At 41.7% G+C, this 21,549-nt stretch overlaps 1 protein-coding gene across 1 annotated transcript; it reads left to right on the top strand.

Moving 5' to 3' along the window:
* Positions 1 to 693: 693 nt before the first annotated feature.
* Positions 694 to 21,420, top strand: LOC121711201 (interphotoreceptor matrix proteoglycan 1). The gene is made up of 18 exons (XM_042094562.1): positions 694 to 801; positions 4,448 to 4,672; positions 7,430 to 7,596; positions 8,981 to 9,015; positions 9,323 to 9,366; positions 9,463 to 9,596; positions 9,957 to 10,106; positions 10,858 to 10,916; positions 11,522 to 11,542; positions 12,199 to 12,383; positions 12,516 to 12,574; positions 12,744 to 14,853; positions 15,548 to 15,633; positions 15,730 to 16,218; positions 17,387 to 17,606; positions 17,915 to 18,125; positions 19,937 to 19,987; positions 20,605 to 21,420. The coding sequence occupies exons 1-17, from the start codon at positions 741 to 743 to the stop codon at positions 19,974 to 19,976; spliced, it is 4,296 nt and encodes a 1,431-aa protein (XP_041950496.1). The 5' UTR covers positions 694 to 740; the 3' UTR covers positions 19,977 to 19,987; positions 20,605 to 21,420.
* Positions 21,421 to 21,549: the final 129 nt, after the last annotated feature.

Here is a 21,549-nt window from a genome sequence, read left to right as displayed (position 1 = left end):
ATGGCTAACACAAAGGATGGTAAGGAAGGAAAAAGACATGGTGGACAGTAGTACTTGACTGTGGCGAGTGACAGATGCTCCTCTGGCGAAAGCCACTAACAGGATGACACTAGACCAACCCATGGGGTAAAGCGGGATTATGTCTGAGCAGAAGATAAACAGATTATTCCCGAAACAGAGCGGGCTTTTTTAGCTTCTTCACTCCTGCGCTCGGGTTGTTCGGTCCCTGCGCGTCCATCCTCGACACGTCCGATCCCCTCCCCAACCCCACCCCCTCCGATTCCAGCCAGCAACCCACTCAATCTCCCATACACAAACACCGCACCTCCCACACACACACACACAGGTGGGCTCGTTGTGCCAACACACACAGCTAAAAAACACAAACACACACAGACTGACAGACAGACACAGAAGTCGAGACACAGATGCATGCTAGCTAGTGCTGGAAGCTGAGGTGTCCACCTTCTGAGAAAGTGACCTGCGGTGTCAGAGCTTCAGCAGTAGTCTTTGAATCTCCTATAGGCACTAATGACTCCCACTGAGCACAGACCGTTCACCTGAGATAGAAGGGTTGACCTCTTTGCCTGAACGTCGGCTACTTTGGATTTTACGACTATTTCCGTGCGCATGTGTGTGCGTATGTCTATGTGTGTGTGAGCATGTGTGTGTCTGTGCTCTTGTGTGTGTGATTTTTCCTTTTACATTAATCTGGGGAAAGAATACAAACCTTCTTCACCATGCCTTTGAAGTGCGAGCTTTTCATCACCCTGCTCCTCTTTGTCATCCTCGGAGTTGCAGGTAAATCATCATCTTGTTCAATCTTTTTCTGTACATTGAAAGATCAAAGATGACCTCTGAATTCAGTTACATTAGCCTACTATTTAATTAATTTGAAATAGTAGGCTAAAAATTGGTAGCCTATCAAAAGTAGCCTACAAATCAATCAAAACTAAACATTCAGATCAGTTCTGTTTTTGGATAAGTAGCCTACTTTACGCAGAACCTGAATTATGTATAAAACAAATTGTACAATTTAGTCCAATTTAGTAATCTAGCTGTGATAATAGTTAGCACCTGCTTGAGCTACAGTGACTTAAAATAACCACTACCATTCATGCAACGGACTCATTCATCAAGTAGAATGCATTTCTATACTACAGTTTTTCTCGATCGTTTTGATACCCGTGTCAACTCTGAAATCACACTCTCAAAACAGTTAACACCCGTGTCTGAACAAAAGCACTCTGGACAAAATTACACATTTTGCTTGCAAAAGGCTGTTACTCTCTCAAAACACTTAAAACATGCAGCAAAAGCAAATCTTGCCTTCAAACACTACAACTTGTTGCCAATTAAAAAACACTCTTTAATCAATCATTACACACTGGACAACAAAATGCAAAATCTAGTTCTCAAAATGAGCATTTTTGCTATGTCTGTTCCATTACTTTCTCATTTTTCTGGTAGGCCTATCAGAAAAAAAATGTGAAAAGACAAAATGTACTGAATAAAAAAATAATTTATTCATTCCTCCCAAGATGTAACTGCCATTGACATGTAAGACATACAGTAAATACCTAGCAAGATACAGTACATTTCAATGAACTACAACTTAGTTACTAGACCTACAGTAAACACCTTTTGTACTGTTTTCTCCACCAAATAGGCAATACAGTACTTTGTCTAAATGTGCATTAGATTTATACTTGCAAATAGCAACACAGAACAGACATCTCTTATGTATAATGAATGATTGCTGATTGAAGAATTGTGCAAAGGAGTTTCAGACAGGTGTATCAGAGATTCAGACTTATGCAAGGAATCTATACCACCTGTGAAAAGATGTTTTCCTTTTGTTTAGCATGGGAAAACCAATAGAGTTTCGGGCTTTTGAATGACACCTATGTTAACTGTTTTGCAAAAGGGTGTGAGAAATGTGTGAACCCAATGAAAATGTGTGAACACATTCGCAAGAGATGACTTCTGCTGTGCAAAGAAAGTAGTCATGAAGACCAAGTGGGTTCTAGTTTACTTAAGCAGGTAAAAGCAATCGAGAAAAACTGTAATACTTTGAAATGAAAATATTGAAAAGGCCCCCAAAAGGTGTGGGGGGATGAGAGTTTTAGATTCCTAAAGGAAGCCAGAGTCTGGTTAAGAATATAAGAGTGGCATGGCAACAACATACAGAGTAGACTCCCATGTATGTAAAGTCCAATGTAAGGATATAAAGGTTTTCAGTGGTTCCTGAGTAATAATAGATATGATGACCAATGCAGTGCTAAACATTGTAAGGAGTTCTGTAAGCTCTTAAACTATCCACCATCATTTATCATGCTGACCACCCATACACAATGGACCAATTTCATTTTGGAATGTGTCTGCATGGAATTCATGGAATTCATCGTGACCAGAACTCATGCAGTGAGCGTTTTAGCTACCTGTTAGCCGTTGCGTAACATGCTGGCACAGCCTCCTCTGATGGTGTAAGTGACCACGGTTACCTCCAACAGTCATGCCTTTTGCAACCATCTCTGGTACCTCTCAGGTTAAGACATCAGGATGCGCAGTAGTTGCAGCACACTAATCTCTTCCTACCGTAAGCTATTGTTTCATCATCGCACAGCATGTTGTTAAACCAAGAACAATCGATTAAATGCTACACAAACAGCTCTCCAAGGAAGCAGCTCTTTAGCCTCTCCTGCCAGACCGTTCCACTCAATTTACAGTAGTTTCTTGGCCTCAAACCATATCGTGCAATTTTGTTCTCTGGACTTTTGTTTTATCAGAGTAGGTCTCAGCAATTAAGTTGATTTGTCCCTGAAGTATACAGTAGGCCATCATGAGCAAGAATGCTAGAGCTAGTATGCCAATGCCATTGCTGTCATGCTTACATCCCAGTGACTCTCAAACCATAAAAATACAGGTCAGTGAGAACATAGGGTACTATTAGTAGGCCTAGTCTTCCACTTTCAATTTCGGATTGTTTGAGTGCCATAGTGTAGCCCATAGATATTGGAAACATACCGCATTGGGCTCCAGAACGTACGTCAATAGCAACGCCATCATTGTGGCCATGTTGATATGCTGTTTTATAACGCAAAAGTATTTCTCCTCTTGTCATTAAAAAGTTGGCTTGGTTGTATTTGTAAAAGTTTGTTGCTTTCCCTCTTGTGGCTTGTTATCGACTGGAGGTCTGGAGGTTAGGAATTCACTTGGTATGGCGCTGTGTCCCAAGCGAATCCAAACAAAACCCAAACAATTATCCTCAACGTGGGCCTTTACAGCCAATAAGAAACAGCAGCACTCTGGTTATGACCAGGATCAATTCACTCAACTGAAAGTAAAAGCCCTAAATTGTTGGCAGACAAAATTTGCACTGTACCATAAAAGACACAAACAACACAGACTTTATATTGTATATCTGGGCCTCAGTAAAAAATAAACCCTCCACTTTAAGGGAATCTAAATATGTCTGTCTGACTACACAAGCCATGGATATGTGCTGCTGAGAGTCTAATATCTGTTGGTGCCTGCTGTGAATTTAAAACACCCATGTTCTCTGCTGGATGGGGCGAGATGCTCACCCTGCATGAACTCAGCTCTGTCTGCAAATGAGATTGGTGACTGATGGGCGTCCTTGGCGCCAAACTGTGACTGTGAATATACACAAGGCCTTGTGGACATAATGACAATATACATGATAATAACCAGTGTGCTTTGTCTTTTAAAGTTGCAAGTTTGTGATAAAAAAAAGAAACGTGAAAAGTGAACAGCAGGATTGTCCTCTGGCTTGATTAATAAATCTACGAATAGCGAATAGTGATGAGAGTAGCTAGTGGATAACAGGGCTTTACATCTAGGAATGACAGTGACTGCTGCTGCGAATGTCCACATAATATTGATTAACCGTCCTGTTGTGTTTGTTTCATGTTTACTAGTTTTGTGTTCCCGGTCAAAAATGGCCGCTGCATTATAACTTGTTATAAATTCATAGTAACACATAGTATAATTTGATGTAGTGACAGACTTTTGTAGTAACTTAAGTTCTATTGGACATAACCAGTTTTGATCAAGTTTCCGATTTATGGCCTGCAGGCCTCATTGACCTGAGCTCATGCAAATCAGAAAGGGGAAGATTCTATTGGGGAAAGGTTCTAGTGGGGAAAGGTTCTAGTGGGGAAAGGTTCTAGTGAGGGCTGGAAGCAAATACACATTTATGAAAAATTGTTATAAAAATAATAAATATTTGTTTTGTGTGTTCAGATGCCCTGTGTTAACAAAGACATGGAGCCTCTTTGTAGTCAGAAAAAATTTACAATATTTTTGAGAGAAAAAAAAATTGTAAATCAGTCAAAGTTGACAACAGGTTAAAGCAATTTCTATTGCCATCTTATCGTAGCCTATCAGTCTGACTTCTTAATAATCTAATTTCTCCTTTCTATAGACCAGCACAGTTACAGCACCCTCAATCCAGCTGACGCCATCAACTCACTGCGCTTAAGAGAACTGATAGGCACAACCAAGCAGAGTGCTGGCGTCACGACAGGGTTTGAGCTGAAACCTCACCGGACGAAGAGAGCCGCGGTCTTCCGCTCCGGAGTAAAAGTGTGTCCCCAAGAGACCATACGAGAGGTCATTGCGAGTCACCAAGCCTACTACAAGCTCAGAGGTGAGTCCAAGGGAAAGTAAAAACATATGTGGCTGCAGTTAAGTTACTCCACTGATGCAACCACGTTACTGTAGGATAAAGACATACACCAGAACATTTAGCTCTGAGACACACCAAAGCAAACTAAAAGTGACAGTGACATTGGGAGATATGCTGACACTCTAGTGTGAAAACTGGATGTACCGCAGAGCGGTACAAAATATGACCGCCGCCCAGTCCAGCACATTTTTTCCACAAAAAGAAATCACGCTGAAAGGCCTATATGATTCTAACTGTCTCACTAAATTGCATTATCCACACTCAATTCTCACTGGTATCTGCTAGACAACAAGTACCAAAACATGATTAGTTCATAGATTTCACATGTAAAATTCATTTTATACAACCCCACCTCCATCTTGCCTGTTCATAATTCTGAGAAATTCTTGATTGTTTGTGTTATGTTTATGTTATGTGTGTGGGTGTGTGTGTGTGTGAGTGTGTGTGTGTGAGTGTGTGTGTGTGTGTGTGTGTGTGTGTGTGTGTGTGCGTGCTTGTGTGTGCCTGCGTATGTGCCTGTGCATGCAAGCGTACATATGTCTACTGTGTGAGTATGTGTCATACGTATGATTACTGTGAATGTATGTGTGTGTGTGTGTGTGTCTGTTTGTGCACATGTGTGCACATGAAATGGGTTAACATGACCCCTGGAGGCAAACATATGGAAAAAAATGGTCATCCTATGCCCTACGGTTCTCAAGATATTCACAGAGAACTGTGTCTGCCCTACCCTCCTTTCGGGGGGTCCAGTCCAGCGGGGGGGCTACAGATCAAAACGAAAAATGACGGTTCCATGCTATCCATGTGGGGGTACATGCCCAGTTTTGTGTACCCCGGTCTTTCAGTGTCCCAGGAATCCTTGTTGGTGTACGTCACTAAATGTACACATAAATTATTTTATTGTAAGGCCCCCCATGAACGAAAGTACACAAAACTTGGCATGCATTCGGAGGGTGTCATAATGATCCTACACTTTTAATTTCGTGCAGTTTTGACCTTGTCAGCCAGAGATATTGTGATGAAAACACCTAATTTTTTGCTTTTTAATTTTTAACTAGGTGGCGCTATACATGAAATAAGTGGTAATGGGATGGGTTGACATGCCCCCTTAAGACCAACATACATAAAAAAGGTGGACCTCCTAGGCCCTACGGTTCTCGAGATATTCACAGAAAACTGTCTCCGGCCACCTACAGGCCAGTTGGTGTATAGTAACATAAATTAATTTATTGTGTGGCCCCCCATGAACAGAATTCAACAAAACTTGGCGTGCTTCGCTGCGCGGCGGTCATAATAAATGACTTCTTCCAGTTGATCTTTATGTTTTCCTAAACACGGCCATTTCCCCCTATTTGTTCATACACTGCAAGGCTGTCTGCACTGAAGAAATTACTATCATATCTACTGTTCAGGGAGGATTATAGGCCATAAGTCATCCATGCTTCAACAGAGAATCTCTCACTCAGTGGAGGAATGAAGAATGAAGTGTAATCTGTTCTATTTGCTGTACAGTCTTGTCCTGTAGGACCCACCCAGGTCTCACAGTATGAACTGCATTAACAATAATGAGGATATAAATTCTCCTTTCAAATTTAATATTGTCACGTATGCATGTATTGTGTAATGTACCACAGGTAATCAATCGCCTGTCCTGTTGCCTAATGCAGTTGCATTTAGCACACCATAGTGTACACTAAGTGTGTTTGTGTGTGGTGAGGCTTCTTTTTCAATCTGTCCGACCTCTCTGCTTTAATTGAGTCTTTTTTTAGAGTACAGCAAATAAATGAGAGTTTGCTGAGTGAGCTATGAGAAGTTGGAACTCAGGAAGTTGCTGCGTGTGTTAAATCCGCTCCGTGCCCCCTCGGCGCAACCGTGCTCACGTGAGATGATGAATAAACAGACCACACAGCAGAGCTACTTTCACACCACCCTCACCTGACGAGTTATAGTCCCCCAAAGTGCCCTTTTGTGGGATCGAGAGGGTAGAGAGGGTTGAGTGGCTCTCCATCCCTGACCTTTCGCCTGTTACCCTCAGTTGAATTGAAAGCAGAGCATCAGAGAATGTGATTGGAAATTCTATGGTACAATATTGGATTATGTTGTGTTGTTTTTATGCATTTTAAGCATTTAAAATGTCCACTTTGATCTGCAACTACATGGCACAGGGAAAGCTTCATAGTGCATTTATAATTATTATGCATTTATTATTAATTTCCAGTAATAGATGCCAATGATATATATATATATAACTCTACAACTCTACATAATGAGTGGAATAATGACATGGGCTCTGGGATGAGATCCATCTGCTGTGTAATTTAACCTAATGCGTCCTCTCAGGACATTTTAATAGTGTAGTAGAAGGCAATCAGTGTGGAGGAGCTGTGACGCATGAAGCAGCACTGTACCACGTACCACTGTTTGAGCTGAAACCTCACCGGACGAAGCGAGCAGCAGTCTTCCGCTCCGGGGTGAAAGTGCGTCCCCAAGTGACCATACTGGTCCTCCATGGGAACCTATTTTATACAGTCTATGATGGGGACCCAGGTTTGACTCCGACCTCCGTCCTGCGGTCATGTCCAGATCCCACCCCATCTCTCGCTTCCTGTCTCTCTCTGCTGTCCTATCGAGGCAAAAGCACTAAAAAAAGAAAAGTAAATCAGTGTAGGCCTCATCCACAGCCTTACTCCCTTCCTCCCTTTCTCTCTCTGTGGTCAGTTTGTCAGGAGGCCGTCTGGGAAGCCTTCCGGATTTTTTTCGACCGGATTCCGGGAACCACGGAGTACCAACGCTGGGTCCACACGTGCCAGCATGAGTCCCTCTGCATATCGGACCTCGCCAACAACTTCAGCAGCTCGGAAGAGCACCTCAACATGATATACCGGGTAATTGTTCAAAAGCATTTAACAATAGAAGATGTTTTCATAATTTCTGAGCTTGAAATAAATAATGTTTTTCCTCCTAGAAGATATTGGGCTTAGCAGTGATGCATAGTAATGTCTAATCAAAATGTGAAGTTCAGTCAAGTGAAATTGTGCCAACAGGGAAATTACATGAGATCGTGGGAGTGTCAAACAAGCCTGAAATAATATATTTATATATTATATATATAAATGTTCTGAATGAATGAATTCTTAAAGCTGACAATGAATGTATTCTGAATGAATGTATTCAGAATACATTCATTGTCAGCTTAAAGGATTTTTTAAATCAAAAAGTGTACAAAATACAAAAATAACAGTTGTTCAAACAGGTAGTTAGTTTAAATACACTGCACCCTCGTAATTGTACAAATTTAATTCAGAGTATAAATCCTTTACATGGGTTGTGTATTCATACACTGTGCATATTCCACTTAGGATATGTACTGTTTGTTCCACTCGGCTGTGTTAAATGCCTTTGTGACCAAAGTGATATTTTTCAAGAATACTGATGACTGCCCAATGCATTATTCATGGTTAGCAGCAACATTCACAGAATAACAACTCAAAGAGAAGGCTAAAACAACCTCTAACAAATGTGCCGTTCGCCGACCTTCCTGGCACGCGCTCACACTTCACTTATAAACAAACAGTGAGTGTCCAGGAGTAATGGTAAACTCCGACAGATGCAGCACCTTCACAGCCGCCTGTTTGTAGCCGAGCCACCAAATAACACACGAAGCATTACAAGCCGTGCAGGGCTGACAGAATATTTGTGTTGGGTGAAAAAAACAAAACATGTTAATACCCCCCGCTTCCCTGGTGGTAAATGAAATGATCTCTCAAGGCTAAATCTAATGATATACCTTTCTTTTCAGCCCACATGTGTACTGACGTGTGTGTACCACATGTGAGACTGCTGGCGATGCTCTGCTTAACCCTGGTCATGTATCTGTAGAGTAATTAACTTCCATCAACCCTTTTGAAAATTATAGACACTTTTCATATCTTTTAAAGCAAGAGAAATATGGCCCATTTCCCTGTGATGTACCTTTTTCATTACCAGTAATAGCCTGACTTTAAATGAGGTGGCATTTCTTTCTCTGGCAACAAGCTTTTGTTCTTGACTTGCTCGCGAACTACTATGTGCTCTGAGTCACCTTTTCTGTTCTCTCCCGAGACTTGATTTGTCTGCACTGCGTCTCCTGCGTAATTATATTGTGCAAGAAGTTGAGTGATTGCCACTAAGTAATTTGGGGGTGATCATTTGTGTTGGGTCTCTGTGCTGTGATGAGCGACTGTAATCATTGTTATTTCTCTGTCTGGCATCGACGTTGACTTTCGGCAGAGGATGAACTTGCGGCCGGACCAGCTACCAGGACGGTAAGGCCCAAGCTGTGTTCTCTCCTCAGGGAGAGTGGAACTATTTCCTCTCACTGTGTGTCGGTTAGAGCCTCTTGGCAAGTGTCATTCAACATGGACTAAGTGATTTGAATTGTATTTGGTGAATAAGTCACCTGGTAATACAGAATCTCAGGTTCTCACAGATACTCAGAATCTCTGATAAATATGAAAAAAGTGAGCTTTAATGCAGACTGTACTTTTTCAAATAACGTGGTACGACTGTTTCCTCTGCAATCTGCACATGTAACATTATGCCTCATAACGTAGATATGGTTGTCATCCACAGACATGTGGTGCCAGAGAAGCCAGCTGAGGAGGCGGGAACAGAAGGTACTGCAAAGTCTGAGTTTAAGGATTTGTTAGTTTGTTCCTGTAGCTTCATGCCCAGGCTTAAACGCTTGTTGATTACTCCACCACCTGTTCTAGAGGGTGCCCAGACAGACTCAGGAGAGGAGGGAGAGTCACCTGCTGTTCCGGACGCCCCCGACGCCACTCTTGGCACTCCGAGCGAAGGCCACGAAGGCCATGAAGGCGATGAAGGCACTGAGACAGCTGAGGAGGTAACGACCCGGCCACTCACCCTTGTTGACATCCATGTGAAAACTGGACAGGAACAATGAGGATTTGCTGTAGTCTTGTTGTCTTGGCTCCGTGTGAGTCCTCTGCCTCCCTGTCATTATGGCTATTTAAGACAATAGAGCAGTTCAGCACTTCTCCAGAATTTACATCAACATCCTGGTAATCCTGACCAACTGATGAAAGGGATCAGACATACCCTGATAACAGGCACCTAAGAAAATAACACAGGGATAAACAGTGTAAGAAAATACTGTGTTGCTGTTAGCAATTGGAAACCAACAGCTAAATCTTCCGAAAGATTCTGTGAGCGGAATGTACTAGGGCCTGTCCTTATCTTCTAGGACTCTGACCTCCCCAATGTGGTGCCAGAGCAATCTGTGGAGCAGACAGTGGAATTCACCATCAACCTGGTGGACCCTGGTTACAGGGAACTACTGGACGACGCTGACTCTCCTCAGTACCACGACCTGTCTAGACACCTACAAGAGCAGGTGAGGAGCATTCAGGAGACTCAAGCTCATGGTAAAGCAATGCTGGTGACTGATGATGCACTCCTTTCTATTCTCAAACAAAGCCATGGGAATGAATGAGAAAAGTGATGGCTTGCTGTACATTTAAACGAGTGAAAGCCTTTGTTCCATAAGAACAGCAAGGCCTCAAACTAAAAATGCACTCTGGTAAAAAAAAAAAGAAAAGAAAACGTTGACGTAACATAAACAAATGAAAGCCACTCTCCAGGGAAATGTGCACATTTTTAAAGTGGTGTGGTTAAAGTGCGCTCTGATCCAGCTGGTACTATGAAATGTTTAGTGGTTCTGCTGCCGCTGCAACACACAATGTTGGTAAGCCCAAATGAGCACAGAGAGGCTTAGTTAAGGGCTGTCGGGTCATGTCAGGGAAAGCCCTGATTAACTCAACACCACCTTTACAGTTTTGTCTTAAATTGACAGCCTAAAAGGCAGTAAGGCGGACATGAAGGAAATACCCTGGAGACATGGGGACTACACAACATTTAAAAATTGTGTTGTCTTGATGATGTCTTCACTATTTTGTTTTTATGACTAGTGCAAGAGAAATGTTTTACCTCTCACATGTTAAACTATATACTTCAATATTTGGCTTATTTCATGATATTTTGAAGCTAATATGATATTGTAAATGGTGTTCAGGTTGGAACAGGAATAATGCAATACAAGTTTTGATTTCAAGCTCAAACTTTCATTTGTTTCTTTGTTTTCACAGATGTTGCACGTCTTCAACAAACTACCCGGATTCAAGGAGATTAACGTTTTGGGAATCAGGTGCAGCTTTCCGTTAATTCCCTTATTTGGACCTGGGGGGGGTGTTGCACAAAAAAAGTAAGAGGGATTAAGCAGTGAGAGGAGCTGATCATATTCCAAAGCCATCCCCTGCGTACTGGGCTGTAGTGAGAGAGACCACCGAGACTCGTTAATGAGGAAGGTGAGTCAGAGCCCTTGCTGCTACCTAGCGGAGCACTGCGAGTGCCGACCCAGGCTCTTCATCCATCTGCACGGGGATAATCATGGTCATCTTCCTCACTGCCATCCTCATCCTCAGTTTCTCTCCAGACAAGATTGCTATTATTATTCCATATCATTGAAATACAATGAAGGAGCCTAGAATGGAAAATAATGTGCTATTGAGGCTTTTTCATTATGCTCTCTAACTCAATTGAAATATGCCACTAACCTCTTACATTATCAATTGCATCTAGAAATGAGGATGTGCATATGGAAACTCATACTGTTTATGATCTACTACATGTGTCAAGTCTTATGACCACTTTGATACATTTAGGGCAAGTTAGTGTGGTATGAAATTATTAACTTATTTATTTTTATTACTTATTTCCTTTCCTCTTTTTTTCTCCCTTGCACAACTCCAGCGCAACGGAAGGAGATGATGGGTAAATATGTATTGTTTTGCTATCATCTTGTATTTGTTCAACAATTATTGAGCAGATCCAATGGAATTAACTGCCAAGCAGTTAAAGCATACAATATATTAATACAACTCAATTTACACCAGGTTGAACATAATTACAGAAATATAACACTAATTTGTTTTTCAATTAAAGATATTCTCATCTGTCCAAGTTCTGCACAAAACTTAGCAATATGCCAGATCCTCTGAGCAAATCATTGTTATGACTTTTCTCTCCGTCCTTTATGTCTGGACGCTAAGGCATCTGTTGTTGATTCATGAATACGAAAAATAATCTTTGCCGATTGGGTTATGCATCTGTCACTCTGAAGGCACAGATTGGAGGGTACTGGTCTCCTCCACCAGGCCCATCTCTTAAAATGAGAAATATGTGTTCCATTATAATCCAATGGTCATGAATAAGATTTTTTAGCAAGAAAGTGTTGACTTCAACAAAATCAAGAATTGCAACAACTATTCACACATTACTTTCTATAGGGTTTCTCTGAACTTTTGTGCTGAGGGGAACATTTTACAGTTGTAGTGAGAGTACAGTAGGTTAGAGAGAGTAGAGTAAATTGAGGTACAGTAGATGTTTGCTTTTTTCAGTGAGCTAATCATTTGATGATCTTATTTCAGTTCTGGAGGAATCTCAGTCCACTACGCTGTCCTGTTTGAGAACATCGGCCCTGATGCTACAGCAGAAGGGACAGAGGGAGACACAGACACAGATTCACTACCCAGCCTTACAGACTTGATGACCACTGCCCTGAGTGAAGAGGCAACTCTTCCAGTTGATCTCAGCACACTTGTCTTTGGCCCAGGTACATTACTGGAATGCTTTTCCTCCTCACAATTTTTGCTGGAAGAGTGTCATACAGTCATCTCATTGAATTCCAATTCAACATATTTGAATAGAATGAAGTTCTCAGTTCAATAAACTTTTCTTTTTTTAGAAGTAAGTCCTCTGGAACCAGATGTTAATGAACCGGAACTGGTTGATGCAACTGAAGAGGTAATATATTTATTTCCTTACACTGAACTTGCCAAGAGCAGACACACATTTGTATAATATTAGGTAACCTGTTTCATTAATTCCCCCTGGTTTTGAGTAATATTATGAAATTGTTACATTTCTGAATCCTTTTGTGATCATAAATTGTAATCTGCATTATGTTTATCAGACTATGGAGCCAGATTCCTACAATGACCTGGACGTGTCAGAGGGGGCAGAGGAACCTGAAAACTCTGAGGAGGAGCAGACACATCCTGATATTTCTCCTGAGGAGGAGAATGCTCTGGAGACTTTGTTAGAGCCCACAGTTGGCAGCGAGGACTACCCTGACATCCCAACAGACGAAGAATCTGAACCAACTAGCCCTCCAGAGGAAGAGGAGCCATTCATCACCCATATGATTGAGACCATCATCCAAGATGGAACTGGTGAACTTGTAAGGGACTACATTCCTCATGCTCCAGAAGACGATACTGCTGTTGAACCACCCGGTGAGGATGAATCTATAATATCAGAAGCAGAGGCGGAAGAAGAGGCACCTGTTAGTGATCTCTTACCAAACCTCATTACAGAGGAACTGCCTGACTCTGAACCAGATGAAGAGGTTGGTCTGGATAGTGACTTGCCCAATGTGATATCAGAGGAGGACAGTCTACCAGGCTCCACTACTGAAACTCTATTGACAGTGGCCACAGTAAGCCCAGAACATTCCGAGGACTCTGATTCCAGCCTTCCAGTGACCACCCTCTCAGCAATAACACACCAGCCCCCCACTGAACCACTTGGAGATGTAGAAGAGGCTGAGGAGGTGGCAGTAGAGGAAGAGGAAGTAATGGTGGAGACACCTGAAAGTGAGAAAGGAGCACCTGAGGAAGAAACACCTGGGGTCTCTGAACCTGGGGAGGAATTGGCACCAGAGGAAGAAGTAGTGGTAGAAGTTGAAGACGAAGTGAATGAACCTGAGGAGGAGCCAGGTGAACCCGAAGTAGAAGTTGTTAAAGAAGAAGAGACTGAACCTGAAGATGAAGTTAGTGCCCCAGAGAAGGACGCTAGTGAACCAGAAGAGGAAGTGAGTGAACTGGAAGAGGAAGTGAGTGAACCGGTAGATGAACCAGAAGAGGAAGTGAGTGAACTTGAAGAGGAAGTGAGTGAACAGGAAGAGGAAGAGAGTGAACCTGAGGAGGAAGTGATTGAACCTGAGGTGGAAGTCAGTGAACCTGAGCAGGAAGTTAGTGAACAGGAAGAGGAAGTGAGTGAACCTGAGGAGGAAGTGATTGAACCTGAGGAGGAAGTCAGTGAACCTGAGGAGGAAGTTAGTGAAGAAGAAGTGAGTGAACCTGAAGAGGAAGTGATTGAACCTGAGGAGGAAGTCAGTGAACCTGAGGAGGAAGTTAGTGAAGAAGAAGTGAGTGAACCTGAAGAGGAAGTCCTGGAACCTGAAGATGAAATAAGTGTACCAGAAGAGGAAGTAATCACTGAAGCGGAAGAGGACGAAGGTGCTGAATCTGAACCTGTGGAGGAGGTTGAAGCAGAAGTATCAGAATCTGAAGAGGCTGATGTTGATGTGGCTGAGCCTGTTGAGGAAGAGATTCCAGAGGAGTCTCTACCTGAGGAGCCTGAAGATGTACAGGTTGAAGTTCCAGAAGAGGCAGTTGAAGAGGAAGATTCTCAACTGGAGGAAGAGATTGTAGAAGAGGAAGACGAATCTGAGGAGCCTGCGACTGAAGTGGAGGTTGAAGTTCCAGAACCTGTGGAAGAGGAGACTGAGGTTGCAGTAGAGGTCGAGGTCTTAGAAGAAGCAGAGGAGGAGCCAACTCCTCCTGAGGAAGAGATTGTGGAGGAGACGACGGCTCCACCCTCAGAGAGCATAAAGATCATTGTACCAGAAGGACCTGATGATGAAGGAGATTTATACTTCCCAGAACCAGAAGAGCAGGACAATCTTCCTTTTGTGCCAAATGAGGATGCGGAGCCTGAAGAAGAACCAAGTGACCTTCAGCCTGTGGAGGATGTCGTCATAGAGGAGACAGAGGAAGATGTTCCAGCGGAACCAGAGGTGGAAATCATAACCGACCAGCAGCCTGAAGATCAAAATGTAATCGAAGCTGAAACAGAAGAAGGTGAATCAGAGGTTGAGATGGAAGAAACAGAAGAGGCAGCAGTTGAGGTGGAAAGCCAGCCTGCAGATACAGATGAGCCTGAGTCTGAGCCTGAGCCTGAGTCTGAGCCTGAGTCTGAACCGGAGTCTGAGTCTGAGCCTGAGTCTGAACCGGAGCCAGGTGAGGTCAAAGGTTTTAAAGCTAAGAAGTAAAATACCTCAACCTCTTTGGCCAAAATATACGTACTATGGCAATAAATGCTATTTTCCAAACTATATAATGATCATTCAGATGTTTCACATTAAGGCTTGCACACTATGGTTTAATTTATTCATGAAATCTTGGAACGTCTGGAAACTTAAAAAAAAAAAAAACTCTAAAAACTTTTTGGATCATAAATCCTTATTTACAAGATTTGCTCCAGTGTATCAATCATAATTTGAGCTGAGAGACTGCTGAGCTCAAGTTCATTCGAGGTGTAATGTGATTGTTTGAGGTAAATTTCATGATGGAGTATTGCAGTTGCAGTAATAATAGTATGACCCATTCCCTTATCACCAAGGAGATATAAACATTAAACTATCTCCCTCTTGCTGTGAGATGTCCTGTATTATTTATAATTTAACAGAGTAAATACTATTTATTATTAAAGATTTAATTCATTTTATATAACAATTTCACTCTTAGTTTTTTCATACTTCATACTTTCATTTCTCTGAAGAAATTACTTAGCTTTACCAAGGTCACAGTAGGCTAATTAATTGAATGAAACTGTTGCTGTGTGCTTGTGATTTTTACAGTTAAATTAAAATAAAAAATATGTTTTGGTTTTCCATTCACATAATTGTCATTCTGACATTCCTTTGTGCTTTAGAAGAGACGGAGGAGGATGCCTCAGAAGAAGATACAGCTGAGGAAGCAGGAGAAGAGGAGGCAGGTCCTGAACAGGAGGAGGAGGAGGTAGAGGAGCAGGAGGAGGAGGAGGTAGAGGAGCAGGAGGAGGAGGAGGTAGAGGAGCCGGAGCAGGAGGAGGAGGAGCAAGAAACTGTCCTGGAGATCACCCCTACGGAGGCCCCAGAGGAACCACTATCAACAACTCCATCCATTGACCTGGGACTCTTTGAGGTGTTCTTAACAGATGAACCCTATGAGGAGACTGGAGTGGAGGTTATAGCTGAGGAAGGAGAAGGGGAAGATGTGGTGATGGAGACAGACACAGAAATTGACACGTCTGAGAGTGATTTGTCGGTTGAAACTAGCATGGAAGATATTGCCTCGGAGATGGACCAGGCAGATGTTGTGAGCACAGAGACCATTGACCTGCTTGGGTATGGGAGTGGGTCTAGTGAGGAGCACCCTCCATTCGAGACAACAGCCGCACCACCTCTGAAGTACTTGACCACTCCTTCTATGACCACTGCAAGCCGAGGGAGAGAGCTTGTGGTGTTCTTCAGCCTACGGGTCACAAACATGAGGTTCTCCGAGGTCCTTTTCAACAAGAGCTCATCAGAGTACAGAGAACTGGAAAACAGGTTCACAGAACTGGCAAGTCTCTCTCACTTTCTACAAGGAAAGGATACAGTTATGGCTGACGCATGTATTCACATTTCTCAACAAACAATTATCAAGCACAGCAGATTATATAATGACCTCTACTGTTATCATCATCAGTTTGTCTCTGATCATTCATATTTATTTATCAAGACCTACTGTAAGATTTAACCATTATTATTATTCTAGAAGCATTCAGATATGTGAGCTCACTGAGAAACACGAAACTCCACAATGATTAGTTCATGATCCACCCATCCTATGCAGCTTGTAATGTGAAGAAACTGGGCATCTAAAACAGTGAAAATACAAAACAACATTCTCTTGAAAATCCTGTGGTCAAAAAAACCTACTTCATTATTTTATTTAGCTTTATTCATAGGATGTATTCATAACATTCATGCATAGGATTCCTGAACAATCAACTTTATATTTAAGGGGGTGTGTAACTGCAGGGCGTGCTCGCATTGCTTATTATTTCCGAACAATGAGTGTCAAGGATCTCACTCTGGCAAATGTGTTACTGCAGCAGTGAGCAACAGTGAAAATTCTCTGAGCTCCTTAGACTATTATAACACATTTATATACATAAATTAAGATCATAACATTTCTTAAAAATTAAAGTTGTTACTTTATTTAAAGATTGTTACTCTACTCTTGGGGAATTTACATTGTATTTATCTCCACACGTCTTTATCAGATTTAGTTTATCCTCCGTTTATTATATATTGTCCTAATCTTCTTAATGAGATCTCCACGCTTGTATACCCCAGTCTAAAGGGGAATTCAAACACGATGAAGGCCAAATTTTAAGCGTGAACAGTAGAAACAGTAGGAGTTCCAAAAGACAGGTCTCATGCTGTGAGATGAGGCTTATCATTTTCAGAATGAGACCTCTAATAAGGCTCCTGTGGTGATTTTTGGTCTCACTGATATGATTTTAGATTACTGGTACGACACCATTCTTCAAAGCCCACTAATCATTCACTGAATGATAAGAACTCAAAGGACTGACACAAGGAATTCCTCACTGCTTTTATTCTTTACCGTGATTAAATAACACAGTTGATTAGAGTCAACATCAATAACATTAACATTAATATGGTGAATGATTTCTTTGAGTTCTTTGATGTCTGAGTATTCTCTTCTATGTATTTCTTAGCTGCTCCCATACCTCCAGTCCAATCTGACTGGCTTCAAGCAACTGGAGATCCTTAACTTCAGGGAGGGAAGTGTGGTGGTCAACAGCAAGATGACCTTTGCCAAGTCGGTGCCATACAATGTCACAATGGCTGTGCACTGTGTCCTGGAAGACTTCTGCAATACTGCAACCGAGCGGCTGGACATAGAGATTGACAGTCATTCCCTTGACGTGGAGCCTGGTGAGATTTGTGTTTTTTATGTACAGCATGTTGAAAGATGTGTTTTAAAGACAAGTTGGTAGTTCTCAAGTCAGAAAAAACAACAACAGTATACACACACCCATGCACCCAAGAACTCTAATCCAATCCAACATGCATATACATTTTCCAAAGTAAAACATAAGTTTCACTAATTGAGAGTCAGAAACCTTGTGATGCCTGTAATGTCTGTAATCTTCTTTATGATAAGTGTACAGTCAAACAAGCAATAGAAGCTCCTTAATTGTTGCCGTGAAACGTGGGCTTAACAAACCTCTAATCTTTCCCAGGGGATCAAGCGAATCCCTGCAAGTTTTTGGCCTGCAACGAGTTCTCCCGCTGTGTGGTCAACCGCTGGAGCAGAGAGGCAGAGTGCCTGTGTGACCCTGGCTACGTCACGGTCGACGGGCTCCCCTGTCAGAGCGTCTGTGAGGTCAGACCGGACTTCTGCCAGAACGGTGGGGAATGTGAGATAATCCCGGGTCACGGTGCGGCTTGCAGGTAAGGGACCTAGTTTAGAATTCCGTAAAATCTACTGTTATCTTAGGTTGTGGTAGGTTAGACCACTGTTAGTATTATTGTCCTTAGATTAGTATGTTGTAAAATCTATCGTTAGGTTAGAAAGGCCGATTAGTGATCAGTTTTTACCCTTTCTCCATATTTTATTGTGCATAGGTTAGTTTTAATATAATTTGATATAAAAATGTATTTTCTGTAAATACATTGCTAGTCACATTTAGGCTTTAGTGATGTGGACATCGAGATGACACTGTTGTGTTTCTGCTGTCTCTATGTGTTGCTTTTTCTAACTGTGAGAGCAGATACTGGGCTGTGCACATACATACATACATACATACAGCCTTATTTCAATATGCGCATGCCTGCCCATACGCAGATGTTCAAATGTGCACGTAACCAACACACCAGTTTACACATCTAGCAAGATGATGCACCTGCAGCACACACACACACACAAACACGCACACTGATACAGACAAAGACATCTGTTTTTCACCTGGTTTGATGTTCTAACTCTCTCTTTCACCTTCTTTAGATGTGCTGTAGGTAGATACTGGCACTTTCAGGGATCCCGGTGCTCTGAGCTGGTGTCCCATCCTGTAGACCCCTTTCTGTTCATAGCCTGCCTTTTGGGGTCCCTCCTCATTATATATGCTGTGCTTTCTCGCTTGATACTCATATTCAGGAAATGTTTACGGACCAGAAAGGCAGTGTCTTTAGTGTAAGCAGGTTTTTTTTTCCGTAAGACTTTGTACTATGTGCGGATATGTTTATGCCTTGCCTTTGACTGTGTAATGTTGCCACATACATACTTATGAAGAGACAAACTACCACATCTAAAATATAACCATCGACTAAAATACTCCTAACATACCACAGCTAACCTCACCATGCAGCTCTTATGACATGGTAATCATACAGAGCAAAAACAGGCCTGAATATGTTATTGCTGTGTAACGTGTGCTTCAAGCTGATGCTTAATACAGTACTTCTAGGTAAAGTCCATGCGGTATCAGTATCCTCTCTTGGATATAAATAGGATTCATGTAACACAACTGCCACTTATCAGACCAATCATCTTTTCTGGATTAAACATGATCTGGAGTCAAACCGAGTTCAAATGTGAACCCTATCCTACTACTGATCTGATTTCCAGTGAGGAAACATGGCTAGACTGTCGATAGCTGCCAGAGAAAATTACTCCCTCTAGAATCGTCCGCATCAGATGCAACATAATTAGCCTAGAAATCTAGACGCGCCCCTAGCGTAATTACATTTGCTGCCAGGGCTACAACATAATTGCTATTGGAAATAAATTTATATGTCCTTTCAACTCCAAAGGCTAACATGGTCAAACCGTGGTAATTGTGTTATTGGTAATTTAACGAAGTGGTAAATAATTGTGGAATACATAAATCTTCAAATCATTCAAAAAAAGTTTCAAAAATAGAAAATGCATCTAAGGTTTAATGGTCAGTCTTGCCTGAACTGAATTCACTTACACATGTTCTCAAAAGAGGATACTGCATCAACTGCAGCAGAGCACGCATGGCCTTTCCTAAAGTACCTGGTTCTGTGCTTCGGTGTGTGTAGACCTCCTGACTAATGCCTCTTCTTTACAGAAAAAGCTCTTGTCGTGCCTCCTCACCCCCTGTGATTTACCCCTTGGAAGAATGTATTGTTTTGCTCCTTCGTTTGCTTTTCATACAATCATTCATTTCACATTTTCTGCTTGCAATGGCACTGCTTTGCACTCACACCATCGTCCGATATGGTCTTTCTTTGTCTTACAGGAATCGTGTCACCCATACATTACCTGGCCTAACAAGTTAGTCAGAAAAAAGGTGGGTATACTAGGTTAGACTGCAAATGTGGGCTGTGAATGTGGACTAAACATAAATATTTAATCTTTTATAATGACATATCACACTAGACTTAGTTTAGCAAGCAGAAGTATAGTATAGTATTTAGTATATTTCCCTCAGGGTTGTTAAAATACTTGTGTGTATAGGGATTAGACTTTAAAACCATTTAAAACATTTTATTCAGGTAAGAGTAGCTTTTCAGTTTGTGAACTCTCCTCATTGCATGCTTAAATATGTGTAATGTCTGCTCATAAGAGTCTCCCATGCACGCAGCAATTTCATGTTTAGTTGCAATCTCAAGCTGACTGACGTTCACTGATAATTAAGTATGCCAATATAAGTTAATTCGGTCTACTAAGAATAGGCTTCGTCATTAAGATATTAGCCTGGGGCCTCTTTCCAGTCTCTGTGTTTTGTCTATTGAGAATGCAATGTCACCAAACCAGACTTAATCAAATGATAAGCTTAATGACTGTGCTTCCTCTGTGGACCTTTGTGTTTTAATTACAAGGCTAGAATATGTCGTTATTACTGGGCTGTTCTTACAGGTATCCATTAATACATCAATATGGCATGGTTTCTTTTCTTCTCTTCAGATATGTAGATTGTGACGTGAACCCCCAAAGACTTGGCACTACTTCTGAAGGACAGAAGACCGAGCGCAGAACAATTACATAATGTCATAATGGGCAAAGGGGGCATCACCCTTCTGACCAGCCCTCTCTCATCAACACACCTGCTCTCCAGTTACTGTCAAAACCCAAGAAAGAACCAGAGCGATTTTTCCTTTATATAAACCTCAGTGAACTCTCATGGCATATGCTACCATTGGACACGACAGTAAATTAGGAGGAGGATCCTACCATCGAGAACCAGGTTTGACACTGCCCAGTTGGCTCTGCCTGTTGAAATGGCACTCAAAAGACAGTGGGCTCTAAATTGTTTTACTTGCATGTTCTTTCTGTTTTGCATTGTGACATTTGTCAACAGAAGACTAAGGAAGCACCGGAAGTTCCGTTTTCCTCACAATGAGGCAATTATTAATAATACTATGGCTAAGAGGTCTTTCAAATTATTAATAATACTATGGCTAAGAGGTCTTTCAAAAGGTTTTTTTTTTTTGTGAGTGTTGTTTCAATAATGTGGCAAGACCCTCAGTTTGCATTATTCTGGGATTGACTTCTATGCTGGAAATCTTACATTTCTGACAGGTTCCTAGACTAGACATACAGAATTAATGTAGGCCAAAAGCCTGGCAACAGTAAAAGAGAGGCCTTTGATTTGCAGAACTTACTGTAGGCTGTTGGCTCAGTCATTAAGAGTATTTTGCAAACTAGAACCAATGAGAAGTAATTATATAAAAGTGTAGCATTTCAATTCAGAGGTTCATACGTTGTTAAGTACAGCTTGGATTAGCGTTCTTGGTCTTTCCTATTGCTATTTTTTTTATATAGTTATCTTCAAAAGTTTGGTTTGCAATCAATAAAATGACTATTTTGTGTTTAAAGTCTTTGCCAAGTTTTCCCAATATTCTATCTGCA

Source organism: Alosa sapidissima, chromosome 6 (genome assembly GCF_018492685.1).
Source record: "Alosa sapidissima isolate fAloSap1 chromosome 6, fAloSap1.pri, whole genome shotgun sequence".
NCBI classification, from domain to species: Eukaryota; Metazoa; Chordata; class Actinopteri; order Clupeiformes; family Clupeidae; genus Alosa; species Alosa sapidissima.
The sequence above is the reverse complement of the archived record's forward strand: the minus strand, read 5'-3'. Positions and strand labels throughout refer to the sequence as shown.